At 46.4% G+C, this 16344-nt stretch overlaps 1 protein-coding gene across 5 annotated transcripts in view; it reads left to right on the top strand.

The window, feature by feature from the left end:
• Gria1 (glutamate ionotropic receptor AMPA type subunit 1) overlaps positions 1-16344 on the top strand; it is a 322606-nt gene that overhangs the window by 179783 nt on the left and 126479 nt on the right. For all 5 annotated transcript variants that reach the window (XM_004629373.1, XM_004629377.2, XM_004629374.1 and 2 more), the window contains 2 exons: positions 4833-4994; positions 6926-7093. In XM_004629373.1, coding sequence (XP_004629430.1) covers positions 4833-4994; positions 6926-7093 — 330 coding nt within the window. The remainder of the gene's footprint in view (positions 1-4832; positions 4995-6925; positions 7094-16344) is intronic.

A 16344-nucleotide genomic window follows, 5' to 3' on the forward strand; every position in this document is an offset into this window, starting at 1 on the left:
AGAGAGAGAGAGAGAGAGAGAGAGAGAGAGAGAGAGAGAAGGGTATAAAATGCTGCGCTTGCTCTTTCCAGTGCTATGCTCCTTTCTTCATGAGTGCATATTTGAAATGCATAATGATCACGTTCCCTATAGAGAGCTGGCACCTATATCTAACAGCTTAATTCCTTCTGCATCTCCTGTCCCTTCCCTCTGTCCCTCCTCCATCTCTTGCATCCCTTCCCCTTTGAAAAAAAAAAAATCTATCTCCCTATTTCCTATTATCTATCTATTTATATTTTTGGATTTTTCATATAAGAGAAACCGTGTGAAACTTCAGTTTATGTGTCCCATATGTCTCACTGAACACGGTCTCAAGGTGTGTCCATTTCTTTACACACCGTACAAGCTTAGCCCTCACTAAGTCAGAGCAGTACTTCTTAGAATCTTTCCTGCGTTTGGTTATTCTTACTGTTTCCCCCATCCCTCTGCGTAATGTGTGCTTGTCTCTTTTCCTCCTTTATCAGCTTAACCTCATCTGCAACTCCCCTTAGAGAAGGAATCATCTCATGCTCCTCCCTCCATCCTCTCTTTACTGGGAGTTAGATATGCTATCATTTGAGATGGTTTTAATGATGACCTTCATACTCTGACACACTGAATCTAGAGTTCTGGTTCACCAGCATCAAGTGTTGCCGAAATACTAATGCAGCCTCTGGGCTACAGAATGATGACCATCAGGATGACTATTTTACAAAAGCTCCCTGAGGTTCTGGTGCCCTTCAAGCTAAGGACCACCTCCCAGGGCCCATTCATGGGCACCCCAGTCAAGATGCAGGCAGGGCACCCCTCCCACCTCCGCTGCACCAACTCACCATTCATCCTCAGGACAGCAGGCAACGGCAGAGGTGAACAAATGGCAGACAGGAACACAAGCACCTGACAGCCCCGGGACCACACTTTCCCCAAGCACCATCTTGGCTGAGAAACATTCACCCTACAAAGAGCCACAAGCAGAACCAGCGTCAGAGACAGTAAGAGGAGTACAGCTTCCAGAGACCTGACTTCTCCATTGAGGGACTTGAAAACAAGCACCTTCTAGGTCAGTGTCATTCCTACTAGGAGCGCACTGCACAGGGCAAGGGGCTCACCATCTGGAAGCTGCTTACTAAACAGGCAACGTCACCCAAAGCAATGACAAGCAAACTTCACAGTTAAAACCTTTAGTGGAATATAATCAGCACCTTAGCACCCTTGAACAATATTATACCATTAATGGCACAAATAAGGCAGATAAAGAAAAATGCACTAATTACCCCAAATTACCCCCCAAGGTTTCTTCTTAATAAAATGGCAAGAGAAAATTAGAAAATGATTTCATTAAACCTTGTTTAAGGAGAGTGCTCCAGGGACTACAGTGAGTCAAATTTTCCAATCAACTGGTAGGCAAAGAGTTAAGACCCTCATTCCCCTTGTTAGACAAGAATATGATTCTATATTTTCAGAATCCCTTTTCTCATATTATGGAGAAATCAAGCCTTGTAGCTCTAAGAGACTCATTTCTTTGTGATGAAGGTTATTGTAAGGTTAAAGTTATCATTCCCGGCCTGACGTCTTATGTAGGAGGGGAGATGTCAGCTCTTAGATGAACATATATTGACCCCAAGTTATCTCCTAACTTTGGTGAGGTTAGTGAACATTACAGTTATGTGCTTATCACTCTGTGTTCCTTTTCGGGGCTACTGGGGGGTCTAGTTGGAGGGTCCCACCCATACGGCTCCACTAATGTACACCTGGGCTTTGGCTCCGTTAATTGTGTAATCAGACATTCTGGTGCTGGCCTGGCACACACTCCGGTTTGAGCAAACCCTGCCATTTCGTTTGGCCTGCACTGTGCTTGCGATGGCAGCCCTCCGTACCAAATGCCCAGGAGCTTGTTACAGATTTGAAAGTGACAGACTTTGACTGCAGGACATGATTTCCATTTCATTCTCCCAATAGTTATTTTATGAACAAGATGTTCTTTTTAAAGTCTCTAAAGAGTGTGGAGAATCCCTCCAATGTGTGCGGGCTCCTAACGAGCGAAGGAAGAACAACTATGCTCTTGAGAAGGCACCGACCGCACCTGAGAGTGCATCCCAGGCAGAGGAACCCTACTCCAACTTCACTTTTAGGAATAGCTTGCTGGTACCATTGTGCAAATCTGTTACTTGTATAAACCTCTGAAAAATGGGGCCACGGGTCAAGAAAATTTCAAAAGTTACTCCCAACCTGAGTTCTCCTTTCAGCCAAGTAATCACCTACTAGCATTTGCTGCTGCCTACAGGTCAGATTTCCCCAGCTAACTGACATTCATGCTGGAGGAGAAAGACTCAGGCTCTTACTTCCTCATCCAGCAAGTAATTACTGAGTACCTGCTGTGTTCCAAGAATGCTTTGAGGTGCTAGGTTCCAGGACATATCAGGGAACAATACACAAAATGGCCTCTGCCCTCTGAACCTGTCATTCCAGTGGGAGGAGAGAGGACAAAAGGACACCATACTTTCAGCTTATGAACAGTGGTCTGGAGAAACTGGAACAGGTCTGAGGTGGGACTCGCTGGAAGAGCTGTTGGCAGTAACTGCACACTGGGTTTGCCCAGAATAGATCCCAAGGCAAGGGTTGTTTAAAAGTGGTTTCTCTGACACCAAAGCTAGAAGCACCAGTAGAGAAGCAGAAAAGTGAAGCAGAGGAGAGAAAGGCAGGTGCGCCACAGAGATACTAAGTACTGCAGGCTGCTGAGGGCGCGCAGCTCACCAGGGGCTCCTGAGGTGTCAGTGTAGACTATGCAGCAGGCTAAGGCACCCAAGGGGAGGATTCTGGGACACAAGTCTACTACCTGCCCACGCATCATTGATTGGGAGTCGGGAGCCACTCCTGGACATATTAACTCCTCAGCACATCCCGCTTATCCTGCCTATAGGTGGAGGATGAAGTGGGTGCAGTTAGGATAGAATATGGAGCTGCAATGTGCAAAAGAAGTGGAGGCGAGTAAGGGACTAACAGTGTCCACTACAGGGCAAGAACCGGCTCAGAAGAAGTGGTGTCCCGCTGAGAGCCACAAGATGGAAAGGAGCCTGCCAGGGAAATAACATGCCCAGGAAAGAAGAGCGTGGTTCAGTAGGCCCAGGATGGGTTATTCACAAAATAGAACACAATGAATCACAGAATCTGGGGGTGCAGGTGGGTGAATGGCTTTGAATTAAGGAGCTCACTCTCTTAGACAACGTCATAAGGAATTAAAAGATGTGGACAGATCACTATGTACCACCAGATCCCAAAAGAGCTGACACCAGCACTCAGACCTCTCAGGAGCCCACTGAGGGTTCCCTCATCCTCCACAATGCTTCCTCTGTCTCCTCCTCCCTCCCTCTGACTGAGATTTGGCAACGGACCAAGCCATGGACCAGAACTGGCATCAACTTTATGACTCCTGATCAGACCCTTGAAGGGAGCCTCATGTTATATATATAAAGAAACCTAAGTTAAAACAAGGCTGTGTGAGGTCCTGCCTTGGGTTGCCTCCCAATCTCATCTCCCACCTTCCCTCCTCCTCGTCCACCATGCCATTCTCACACCAGCTCCTTACTGTTTCTGGAACATGGTAAACAGCCCTCACCTCTCAGCCCTTGCTACAACCCCAGAAACCCCGCAGCCCAGTCACAAGTGGAGACCCTGAGCCAACAACTCTGCGCCCCAAGCAGTCTGATCATGCCCTTCCCTTCCACAGCCTGGCAGAGCCCCTTTCTTTCCATTCACCCTATTATCTCTCTCTCCACAGGACTCCTTTCTACCTTGCTATGTGTGACAGATCTATCTTGTGCTATGTTTGCCTGTTTGTTGTCTGTCTTTCCCACTAGAGAGCAAGGAATATGAAAGTTCTGTTTCATTCATCACTAGAGACAGCGCTCAAAGATATATTGCGTAACTAAAGAACTTGTTTCCGACCCCATCTCTGCAGCTAACTTGCTGAATGACTGTGCAACTCTATTTTCCTCCTCTGTCTCAGCTTCTTTATCTGGCAAATAGGCATCTAATTTGTACTTTGTAAAAGGATAAAGTGAAATGAGGTCATAGATATGAAAGTACTGTACATTATTGAATATATTATATAAATATAAGGTTTCCTTTTAAGTCGAAGGCTTCCTGAGTTATAACAAATTTTCCTGAATTGGATGGAATTTCCATTCTCAATAAAGAATCCTTTGTAGATGTTAGAATTGATCAGGCCTCATCTGGTAAGACAGATCCGGTCCATTGTGCATGAAAGAGCTCAGAGGAGATGAAGATCCAGATTAGAATTGAGCCCCTTCTACAAACTTGCCAGTGACCTTGGGGAACTTGCAAGAACTTGCCAGTGATGGGCTTCAGATTTCTGTTCTCTCCGCAGGGCCCAGGGTAGGGGAGATGAAGGAGGCAGTTGTCTGTATTTTGTTCCACATATCTATGTCATCATAACCAAGCCGCTGACCAGTCTCTTAGTTGGAATGCCATTTGCTGGTCCCTCTTTCTGTGCCAACCTTAACATATGTCATCTTCTTATGCCTGCTTCCTGTCCTACAATAGGCAGATAAGCAGAATATCAAGTAACTTCGCCTTAATTATGATAACAGAGACTTGGGAGCCAGGCTTTCCACCCAGCCAGGCTGGCTGCAGCCCAGCCATTTATAACCACTGTGCTAACTCCATGCGTAAAGCAACTGATGACCCAAATCCATCCTGCGAAGCAGGACAGAAAGCCCTGTGATTCTGCAACATGGGTGTGTTGATTTATTTAGCAATCTTGTCCTGATTTCTCCCCTTCTCTCTTTCCACAGGGCTTCATGGACATTGACTTAAATAAATTCAAAGAGAGTGGAGCAAATGTGACCGGGTTCCAACTGGTGAACTACACAGACACTGTCCCAGCCAAGATCATGCAGCAGTGGAAGACCAGTGATGCCAGGGACCACACCCGGGTGGACTGGAAGAGACCCAAGGTTCATATAGTTAGACCACCAAGATTCTTTTGTCTTGTTCTGCTGCCCTCAGCATATGGCTTCGGTCTTATGGTTCAAGATGGCTGCTTAAACTCCAGCCATCACCTCAGCACTCTACCCAGCAGGATGATAAAGAGAAAAAGAGGACACACACTGCTTTCTTTAAGAATTGTTTGTCAAGTTCACACACAGATCTTCCACTCATAAGGAAACCACCCTCAACTGACTGCATAGCAAGCCAAAAGTTCTATCTCTAGTCAGGGATGCCCTATTCCACAGCTCAGGAGCAAGCTCATTTCTTTATGCACAGGGCTTCCTTGAGATACACTGTGGGGCCAGCCACCTGCCCAGCTAAATATGGAGGAAACCCAACTAAGGATTATCCAGCAGATCACTACATCAAAAGTCAGCCATCAATTATCATGTATAGTATCTACTTCCCAGAAACGCATCTCTAAATCCTGCAACCAAAATACTGTGCGCTCTCGGAAAAATGGTCTAGAATAAAGAGAATAAGTCATTTTTCTTCCCCTGTCAAATAGTTTGGCAGTGGCTACACAGGAAGTACAGGTTGAGAAGGATTCTGAGGCCAACTTATATGGAGCAAACAGTGAATGCCTGGCCGACTTTTTCTTGCCCTTCAGTAGATTTGTTTTTGTAAGTTGCGGGCCATGTAACTGACATGCTTCTCAACTTGCTATTGATCAAATTGACTTAATTCTTCGAAAACAAAGACTAAGCCAGGTGCAAGGGCACATGCCTGTAATCACAGCTAATTTAGCAAGACTCTGTCTCAAAATTAGAATTCCTTTAAAAGACTGGGGAAGTAGCTCAGAGGTAAGGCATCTGCCCTTCAGGTCAAAGGTCTGGGTTCGATCCCCAACGTTGCAAGAAAGAGTTGGGGTGGAGAAATTAAGACTTATGACCTGGGAGCTGGCTCAGTAGAATAAGCACTTCCCTGGAAAGCGCATGGGCCTGAGTTCAATCCCCGTTCTGCAAAAAAAAGAAATTAAGACTCATTTCATTATGTGCTTAAACAAGCAAAAATCCCAAGTGTACTTTAAATCAATCAGTGAGCCAGACACACATACTTAACTAATAAACGAATAAACCACTCAATTTCGAAAGGGAGCACAATCATCTTGAAAATGTGGCCCAAAAAAAAAAAAAAAAAGTTCAACCCTGTAAAAATACGTGCAGTTCATTCTGAGACTCTCTACTGTGTGCTTACAATGTGCCAGACAGCAGAAGAAGACTGGGAACAGTTCAGTGAGGAGGACAGAGCCGGACTCCAAACACAGAAATTATGTTCCTGGGCTGTTACCCTGTTTTTGTCTCAACTACGTCTTTTAGCTCCATCTTGGTCAAGAGAGGAAACACAGTGCGAGTTGTCATTAGCACACTCCCGGAAAGCTTACAGGATGTAAACTCACCACTTGGGAGGCCTGAAGAAATGACTAAGCACTCACTCATCTCAGAATATTTTTTTCCTTCCACGGTTATAAGAAATAGTAGAATAATCATTTCTTCTTGGCTCCCAGTGGGTGGCTATCATACAAAGAAAACCAACTGATTTTCCGTGCTTTTGGCCTGCAGGTGCGTCGTATTTAATCTACACATTTTTCCCCTAGTGAACCAACATTGTTTAAAAATCACCACACGGCACACACAAGTCTAGAATTCTGCCTTCTTTGCGAATGCCCCAGCTAACCGTGCTGAGCTAACCCTGCAGAGCGGCACTGGTGGCCCAGGCCACAGTCCCATGGGAAGGGGCAGGTGTGTCCGCTGCTGGTTCACCCCTCCCGACCTGTTCCTTCCACCACCCGGCCTGCTGAACGCGTTCTCCTTGCAGGACGCACAAGGCACGCACAGCTAGTTCTCCGTGGCTTCCCGCCAGCCCCCTCTGATACCTGTCTCCTTTCCTATTCCAGTACACCTCTGCCCTCACCTATGATGGGGTGAAGGTAATGGCGGAGGCTTTCCAGAGCCTGCGGAGGCAGCGGATTGATATATCTCGCCGGGGGAATGCTGGCGACTGTCTGGCCAACCCAGCTGTGCCTTGGGGTCAGGGCATCGACATCCAGAGAGCCCTGCAGCAGGTAAGACTGGCGATTGTCCCACTTCAGGGCAGCCTCCTGGAGAATTCAGCACCAAATTTAAGCAGCTATTAAAGAGAAAAAGGAAACTGTGCCTGAGGTTTGGAAGAACCACTGCCCTGCGTCAGCAGCTCCTGGAATAGATGTCCTGTCAAAAATTACACAAATGTAGAAAGCAGAACAGTTGTTTTTTTGGTTTTTGTCTGTTTGTTTGTTTTTTGTTTTGTTTTTGTTTTTGTTTTTTGGCGGAACCGGGGATTGAACTCAGACCCTTGTGCTTGCCAAGGAAGCACTTATTCGACTGAGCGATCTCCCCAGCCCCAGAACAGTCATCCTTCATAGAGTATACGCTGTATTTTCTGTGTGGGGATTATGCTGAGCTAGGAAAGTCAGTGACGTCTGTGTTTAGAAAGGAACTTGGAACACACAAGGATGGTGCCAGCGCACGTTAGCAGTCCCCTGGACTTCGTTTCCGTTACCTTTGTTCACCGCGCATGCTTCAGGAGGCTCTGCAGGGTGAGGGTCCCTGGTAGTGTTTCTCGGCACTCCTGCTCCTGCCGGCTTGCTTCTTGGCGTTGCAATCATCAGCTCTGTTTGCGCTGGGGAACAGTTAAGAATAAGAATGGAATGGTTCCGCCCACTCCAATCGATTGGCTATGCGCAGGGTTGTGAGGCTGCAAGCAGATGCCACAGGAAGAGCATAAATATTCACTTAGTGATATGTCTGCTGCAGAAGCAGGATGAGACGGGGTACCTGTGGGCGTATGTTTAACACTCCAGGTTTAGAAAATTCTAGGGACTCTGCCCTCCCGCTCTGGGAACCGCCAGAAGTCTCTAGAAGTTTCCGGCCCCGGCTAACTCTCTGTCCACCAAGTGTAGACCATACTGTGCTTCTGGTGACTCCTGATGGAGAAGCTGTTCTTGTAGCTACTGCAGAGCGCTAGCTGCAAATGAGGAATCACCAGGTAGAGCAGCAAATCGACAGCAGCAAGACATTTCGGTGCAAATGTTGCTCAGTACCCAGCCTCTCTACCCAGTCCAAATCTACTCCATTCAACAGAAGGTGAATTGCACTCTCAGGGTGAAAGAAGAGTGTTTCCGAAGGAGGGAGAAACACAGAGCAAAATGTACAGCAATCCCCGTTTGTTTTCTAAACACATGTGCGCAGCTCTGGGTTTTCACAAACCACAAAAAGAGAGGAGAAAGGAAAGCCACCAGCTGTTCTTCGGGCTTGCCGAGTGCCTCGGTGTAGGGAGAATGAACAGTGCTGTCCTCGGGACAGGAGCTCATCAGAAAACCCAGGAACTAGAGGCTACAGGCCAAGGAAGAACACCAGCTGCCATCTCTGCCCTCCCTGGCCTCCATCATGGTGGTCCCCAAATGACAGGTAGCCACAGGAGACCCCAGGCAGCTTCCCAAATAATCGAAGGCCACAGAGATTTCATCTTGCCCCTAGCTTACTTAAAATGCTCTTCCAGACTTGACAGTCGAGACAGATTCTTTTTGCTATGTAAGCCTGGTTTCAGAAGGTTCCAAGGACTTGCCCTTGGCTCCATGCCCCATCCAATTCTCTGGCCTCCCCCATCCTAATGATGTCCCTGAAAAGCTATTCTGACGCCACTGTGATAGGGACAGAGCCAGGGAGGTGATACATAGTGACACAAAGGGCTCTAAACCAGGAGGCAGGAGAGCTGGCTGCAGCTCTCTCTTAGCAAGCTTAAAATGATCAATCCGCTCTCCCAGGGACTTCCTGTTCTTTATCCATGAAAATGAGCTGGTCGGAAAGACAACTAACTCCCAAGCCTCCACTGTCTCTGAGAGTCAGAGCCAAATTTGCCAGGCATTGTGGTGCATTTTTATATTCCCAGAAGTCTGGGAGGCTGAGGCAGAAAGATGGCCATTTCCAGCCCAGCCTGGGCAACTTAGAGATGGAGCAAGACTGTCTACTCGTCTCAGGGTCTAACTCACCTTGTACTCGTTCTAAGTTCTGCTCATTCTATCCCTGCCATTAGTAGGGCCGGAAATGGAGCAATTTTCCACATCAAAAGAATACTGCCCCTTTGGATGCTTTCTCAGATGCTTTGCATCAGTGGCTGCCTGGGAGAAGGCTACACACTATGGCCTGGAGCCAAGCACTGAGGCTGGTAAGGGAAGCCAAGGCCTGTCCTAAAGAGATTGAGACACTCTAGAGAAAAGACAAGCCAACTAGAAAGTTCCTACCCTAAGACTGACCCCTTATCAAATCCTCCTTAAGCACCTAGGATCAGAAGAATTTATTGTCAAATGAGACCTTAGCGGTTGCTCTCAATTCCCCTCGCATTTCCTACACAGCAGCTTGACAGCGGAGGCTGAACAAGAGCCCTCTCCATGCTCCTTCTGCCACGCAGCCTGGGCCATCCTGTATCCCAGCCACCATTTTGCCTTCTAGAACTCATCTCCTAAAATAGCCATGGAAGAGAATGAACCCACCCCCAGGCAAGTAAATCCCGACAGCATCTAGTTCTTGGGGCACAGGCCCTGCGGGCTCAGGTCTCCACACTGCCCGGTGTCCACTGGCCTTCAGGTCATGCAGAGGGCGTCTGGTGTCTCATGCAGTTAGTGAATTAGACCTGCAGGTCCCAGAGCAGCCTGTCTGGAGCAAACACACTGCAGAGTCCAGTTCTGCAAGCGCACGGGTATAGCAGCTACGATGTATTAAGGGCTTTGTATGTACAAAGCTCTGACAATCTACACATACGATCTCACTGAATCCTTGACACGCACAGTGAGCGAGCTGGCTTTTATTAATTGTGCTTTATAAATGGAGGAACAGAGCTTCAGCGAGGTTAAAAATCTTCCCCTAACTACGCAGCTGGCTGGCTGGTGATGAAACGACTCCAGCCCACGTTGCGTCGACCTCTCCATCTGTACACTTAACTGTGCAAAGACCGCAAAGACCCAGATGGGCAGAGGAGATGAGGATCGTGACCCAGCCCCCAACAGCACGTAGCCGCAGGCAATGGCTGCGCACCCACGCCCACACCCACACACCCCTCTGTAATTTCCCTAGCAGCAGAAGGGAGATAATCAGCCCGCCTGCCTGCCCTCTGCTTGCCTCCCAGGGAGCTGTTCAGAATATTAATGAACCCACTTCCTGGAAGCCCTTGGTGCCCCCGACAGGAGGCAGTGCTCTGGGGTCCTTATGTCTGCTTCTGGTTGGCAAAGAAGACTCGCCTTCCAAAGTCAAGCTCTTACTGTGTGGGAGGGTGTCGATGCTTCTGAATATGATTTTTAAAGAGAAAACCTTTTTAGCCTTTTCTCCAGGAAAATGCACATACATACATACTTACATACATACATATATTTCCTCATGACCAAGAGTAAGGGGAACTCAGATAGTCCTAGGAGCTGAGCCCAAAACCTCATGCTTAAAATAGCTTGCCCTAAATGTTGATCATTTTCTTTCCTTTCCATTTTTGCAAAATGTCAGCCCATACCAAAGTGTATCAAAGTGAAGGTATGTTCACCAATTTTCTGGAGCGGGTCTGGGATGGGGGGCAGGAAGGGGAGTGCAAGACACACCACCTACCTCTCAGGACTGAAGATCTGGCTTGAAAATCCAGGCAAGTTTATAAGAAAAAATTGCTAGAAAGATGTGGATTAAGGCCTAAATCACAAAGATAAGCTTTTTGTGCTATGAACAGTTGGGAGGGCAGAGCACATCGGTGAATAAGAACACTAGCAAGGCTCGCTGTAGGGGGATCCTGGGCCTTTCCGCAGCGCGGCCACAGAGTGTATCACAGAAACTCAGACTTAAGAGTAAAAGGAAGAGCTAGGAGTTTTGCTCCATAGTGGAGTGCCTTGCTCACACTGCATAATTCCAGCACTGATAAAAGGGAAAGGAAGTGCTATTATCGATTATTCCAGACAAAGATCCATGGGCTGAAACTATCCAAAGTAAACTGTGATAAATGGTATCTTGGTTACTTTTCTCTCATTGTGGGACAAAATACCTGACAAACAAAATGAAGGAAGAAAAGATTTACTTAGCTCACAGTTAGTGGAGGTTTCAGTCCCTACTCAACTGGCTCTAAGGCAGATGGCACACAGCAAAGGGCAACAGTTCATGGTGATGAACCTCTCCCTTCCTTACACTGCATTCAGGCTATCCGCCCAAGCTGGGTGTAGCACTCACACCCATAATCCTAGCATTGGATCATGAATTAATTCCAAACCCTAGAAATCTGCCCCATGACTGCATGAGGCTTTGGGAGGACATCTAGACACAAATCCTACCAAATGGTCCCCTGAGCTTTAGAGGAAGGTGAATTTGAGCAAGGAATAAATGTGGTTTTTGGAAGTTCTAGGTAGGAATATTAATCTTACCCAGCATCACATCAGGGTCATTTGCAAACAAGGACTTGTGGGTATCACACTTTTCTTTTTAGGAAGTCAGACAAGGAAGAGCTGGGTGGTAACAGTACACCTGGGTGGTAAGAGTCCACCCAGCACACCCTGGAAGTGTGTATGTAGGGAGGCATCTTGGAACAATTACTCAACTTTTCTAGGCCTCAATTGCTACATTTGCTATGTGGACACAATCCTCTTAGTACTATCTTGCCCACTGATTTGCCACAAGGCTCAAAATTTTTAAATGTATACTATAGATGTCTCTGCAAATTCAAATTAGATATATATATATATGAGATGGTTATGTAGCAGAAAAAAAACCATTATCAATCCAAATAGAAAACTTTACACTAAGGAGTTAAGATGCAATTTTTATTATGCTAGCAGGCTGATGGGAACCTAGAGGTTCAAATCACCAGCCCACAGTCAGGTTTGAGTTCTGTTTAAATATGGTTTTCAAGTGGAAAGTATAAAGTTGATAGAAGGTCATGGCATGACTGGTTCCATGGAAAAAAACAATTGTTATATATCAGGAAGATTAATACAGGAATGTTCTGGGAAGGAAGAGGTCTGAGAAGCGTAGGTAGAATTGAAAGTGTCCTTGACTAGGCCAGTCTTCCCCCAAACATGAGGCCCTGAAGCCCCTGAAGCAAGTTGGAATCACTGTGTATTTTTAAAACACAATCTATACACACTCACTTTGACCCACACATTGCTAAGGGGGAGCATCTGGGCCTAGGCAGTCAAGACTGATACATGACAGGGCACCCGAGCATGCACACAGGCTATGAATCGATTTCTAACTTCTGTTCTAACCTGCTTACAACTCTACTAGTCTCTATGTGCCCTAAAAATTAGAGGGAGGCTTATTCTTCCCATAGAAGTGGTTGGGAGGGAGTAGAAACTCAGAGGGATTCTGAGACATATTCCTTCCAGAATAACTAGGATATAATCCAACAGGTCCTGGCTTACAGGCCTCACATGTCTCAAAGAAAGGATCTACCTCAACCAGTGGTCATGGGACTTGAAGGTGTTGCCAGTCGGTTTGAGTTTTTGCAAAGCAGGGAAAGTTACCAAGGAGAACACGTGGAATAAAAAGAGGAACCAGGGTGGAACTGGGCTTTTCCAGGGCTTCATAGAGGCGGGGAAAGCACACTGAGATGGAAGACACCTAAGTTTTAAAGGAAGGATGAATTTGAACAAGGAACTAATCTGGCTTTAGGGAGCTCTAAGTAGAACTGAAGTATTTCCCTTCACAAGAAGGAAGGAAGAGACAGGGGAAGTGACCCCTCAGAAGGAAGTGGAGGACAACAGGATTAGAGGCCCTCAGTCTAGGAAGAGACTTGGCTACCTGCGAGAGCACCTTTAGTAAACTGCTGGGCATAAAAGCAAAATTGGACACAAAAATTGATTCATAAGATTGGTTGGAAGTATATTATTAATTTTAAAATATTTTAAAAATAAATAAATAAAAAATATTTTTAAAAGACAGTCACAAAGAAGTTGTAGAAGTCCTGGGTGTCAGGTGGCTCAGCTGCCTCTTCCAAGGCTGCTTTTTCCTTAATTCTGGATCCAAACAGGGCAGGGGGAAAAGAGCAGGTGTGGACAACTGCCGAATTTTCTGTGCTTGGGAAGGACTTAGTCAGGCTCTGGAACCTCCTCCCAGGCTCATCCATTCACTTCCAGGTAAAATCTAGCTACAGCACAGGACCCTGATAAGTCAGCATGGCAAGAACCCTTGCTCCATAGTTGACCTCCTCATTTGATTTCTGACCACCAGAGTTTGTCACCCGCAAGAATCCCATTCCACTAGATTAGCCAGAACTCCTCTTGCTCTTATGTTTCCTCTTGGTAGTTTTTGTCTAGTAACCCTGACCCTGTACCTTGGCTATAAATACCCCCCACTCCTGTGTCCATTCTGTATTTGGAGCTGAGTTGGTGTCTCTCCCATACTGACTCTCATCACAGTGGTCCTATATCTATCTCCATTCTCCAGAACAAAGCCTTCCTCACTGAGCCTTAACAAGTCCTGCTGAAATTCTTTTTTAAATGGCTCAAGTCACAGGGACATTAGCTAGCACTATCCTGCCTCCAGGCAGTAAAGGAAATGTATGTTTCAGCATCCTGCCAGCAGCAACTCTGAGCTAGGACTAGATACCCTTTACAGGAAGCCCAAGGTGCATTCTCCACCTATCAGAGAGAGAACTGATGGGCACCAGAATGATGCCAGGAGTTCCAGGAGCAGAACCCAAGGACAAATGCCTGGAATCCATCCATCTGTCTGACCTCATTGGCCCTGAGGCAGCAGGGAGACCTGGTAGATGGGAACAGTGGGTTTACATCTACAGAGAGCTGCCATCTTCTGAGAGTCTTTCTTCTTTAACTCTGAGTTCTAACTCTCCAAGATGAGTGGTTTGGGACTGAACATTTGCCTTGACCTCTCCCTGTTCTGGTGTCCTGGACTAGTGGTCAGGGCAGGGGTTGAGGGAATCCTGCTTTTCCGTTGTCTAATACTGGTTTACCTCTATGAGAGCAAGTCTTAGATTGCCCAGATAGGCAGGAAAAATCTTCCATTACCTCAGGATTCTAATAACTTACTAATAATCTTGGAGCAAGTGCAGTTACCCTAAAGGCTCAGTGAGGTTATCATAAAGTGGGCAAAATGGCCTCTACCCTTGCTTTAGGCCAGAAGCTCATGGACTTTCTGTAAACATCAAAGAACCAGCTGCTTGTGAAAACACTGTGACAATGCCTGGGGGCTTGTGGTCACTAGAATGTTCCAGAAACTGACAGAGGTGTGTAAAAGCAATGGAGAGAAAATCCTCATTTCTGCTCCAAGCGTCCCCTGTTCTCTGCTGTTCAACAATTTACTGGACATGCAGCCGTAATGACATTCTTTTCTTTCACATGCCTCTTGCCCATGCAACTCAGGACAGGTGCAGCACTCATCATCATTGAAATAATATATATTTATGCACACTTATGTTCAAGAGAAGATGATTTGAATTTCAATTCCTTGAGAAGAAAATGAGAAAACAGACTCTATGAGGAGCCCATGCTGCCTGGCTAGGAATGAACAGAGCACAGCAGGAAATAGCCAACAGGGGTGCTGGGTGGTGGTGGAGGCCAGGCAGCACACACTGAGCGGCACATGGCGTGGGGCCCACCTAGAGCCTAGCACAGCGGCGCTGATCTGTGCGTGGGGCACCACTTAACACTCAAAGCGATGAGAGCTCCGTGATAGCCCTGGGTCTTCCTCTTAGTCAGAATTCTTGAGCAGATCCCTCACTTCCCAGGGATTTAGGTTCTCAGCTCTTCTGTAAGCAAAGATCCTAATCTCCAAACAACAAATCTCACAGGATTCCTCTGAATGCAAATGAAGTATGTGTGAAAGTGCTTCATGAATATGAATTACTTGGGAAAAGGTGGTGGTGTGAGTATTGCTGTTAATAACAACAACAGCATTTGTCAAGTAGCATGGGCCAAGCATTGATCATAAAATATCTCATTTAATCTTTAAAACAACCTTATGGCGTAATTAACTCTAATTGCTCCCATTAAATAAATGAGCAAAATGAGTCAGAAAGAGATTATGCAATTTTCCATACTAATGTGCCCTGGTGATGACCAGCGAAATATTTGAGACAGATCCCAAAGTTTAGATCCCCTTAGATTGCTAATGACATGTTTGGGCAAGCCGGTCTACCATGTAGTCATCTACACATCTACCCCACTCTGTTTTTTATAAATGCGCTCATTAGACTAGCACCTACCAGTGTGAGCTTACCTGGAGCCTGAACCTGCGGGAAAGCTGAAGCTGGGCATGAGATGGCCAAGGAGAAGAAAAGGTGAAGCTATTGATGGCGGGAAATCTCTTCTTTCTTTTATTCCTTATTGCAGGGTCTGTGCTTTGCTTTCTTTTTGAAAAAGACAGCCTAGTTTTTTAAGAGCTAGAAGGTTTTCTGCATTTTGGCTGAGAAAATGAAGGGATCGTTGTAAAATTTGCTCAGTGCTCTGAGCCTGTTGTGACTTCCCCAAAGAGATTTCAAAGAAGGTGATGAGGGGGATCAGCCTCAGAAATGGTGAGTGCACACACACACACACACACACACACACTCATACAAACATGATGTCTCCACTGTCACACACACACACACACACACACACACACTCACACTCACATCAACTATTCTTACACCCTTTAACCAGAGAGAAATTGACCACTGTCAAAAAAAAAAAAAAGATAAAACTCTGCAAGACTTCCTTTTAAGCTATTTGAAGGGAGAAAAAATTAAGCAGTGCTGGGCCATAGGGCAGAACCTGTATTGGTAGCAGATAGACTCACTTCCCTGGCCTGGGGTGAGCGGCACCTGAGGATACTCAGCAGGTCACCACTTAGAATGCGGATTCTTGAGCCTGGCTAGTGATGGACAGCCAGGCTCCTCCTTGATAAGAGGGGAGGACTTGGATGAGATTTATTGGCAGCCTGCAGAGCAGCTGGCTCAATCCTAAAGGTCTCGAATCCCCATGTTGACCACTTGACTTTTTACACCAACTTGGAAGAGATGAGTCTGTGAAAGCTTAATGTGACTCATGCAAGAAGTCCCATAAAGCACAATTTGGGGTTCTAGTACACATTTTATGTTAACTGCCTGGGCCCTCTGTACAGACCTGTGGTGTGAACCGAAGCAGCTCTCCTGAGTGCTTTTCAGCCTTTCTAGCACTTTCACACTAGCTGTGGCATTTAAGGTAGGCAGGATAGGAGTTTCAAAAGCCAGAGGCTTAAAGAAAGGGATCACCCAACATCCCAGACAGCTAGCTGGGAGGCCAGAGCCCAGCCCAAGTTCTCGGTCTTTGCAGCTGTG

This window comes from Octodon degus, unplaced genomic scaffold, assembly GCF_000260255.1.
Source record: "Octodon degus isolate 3935 unplaced genomic scaffold, OctDeg1.0 scaffold00029, whole genome shotgun sequence".
In the NCBI taxonomy this organism is placed as follows: domain Eukaryota; kingdom Metazoa; phylum Chordata; class Mammalia; order Rodentia; family Octodontidae; genus Octodon; species Octodon degus.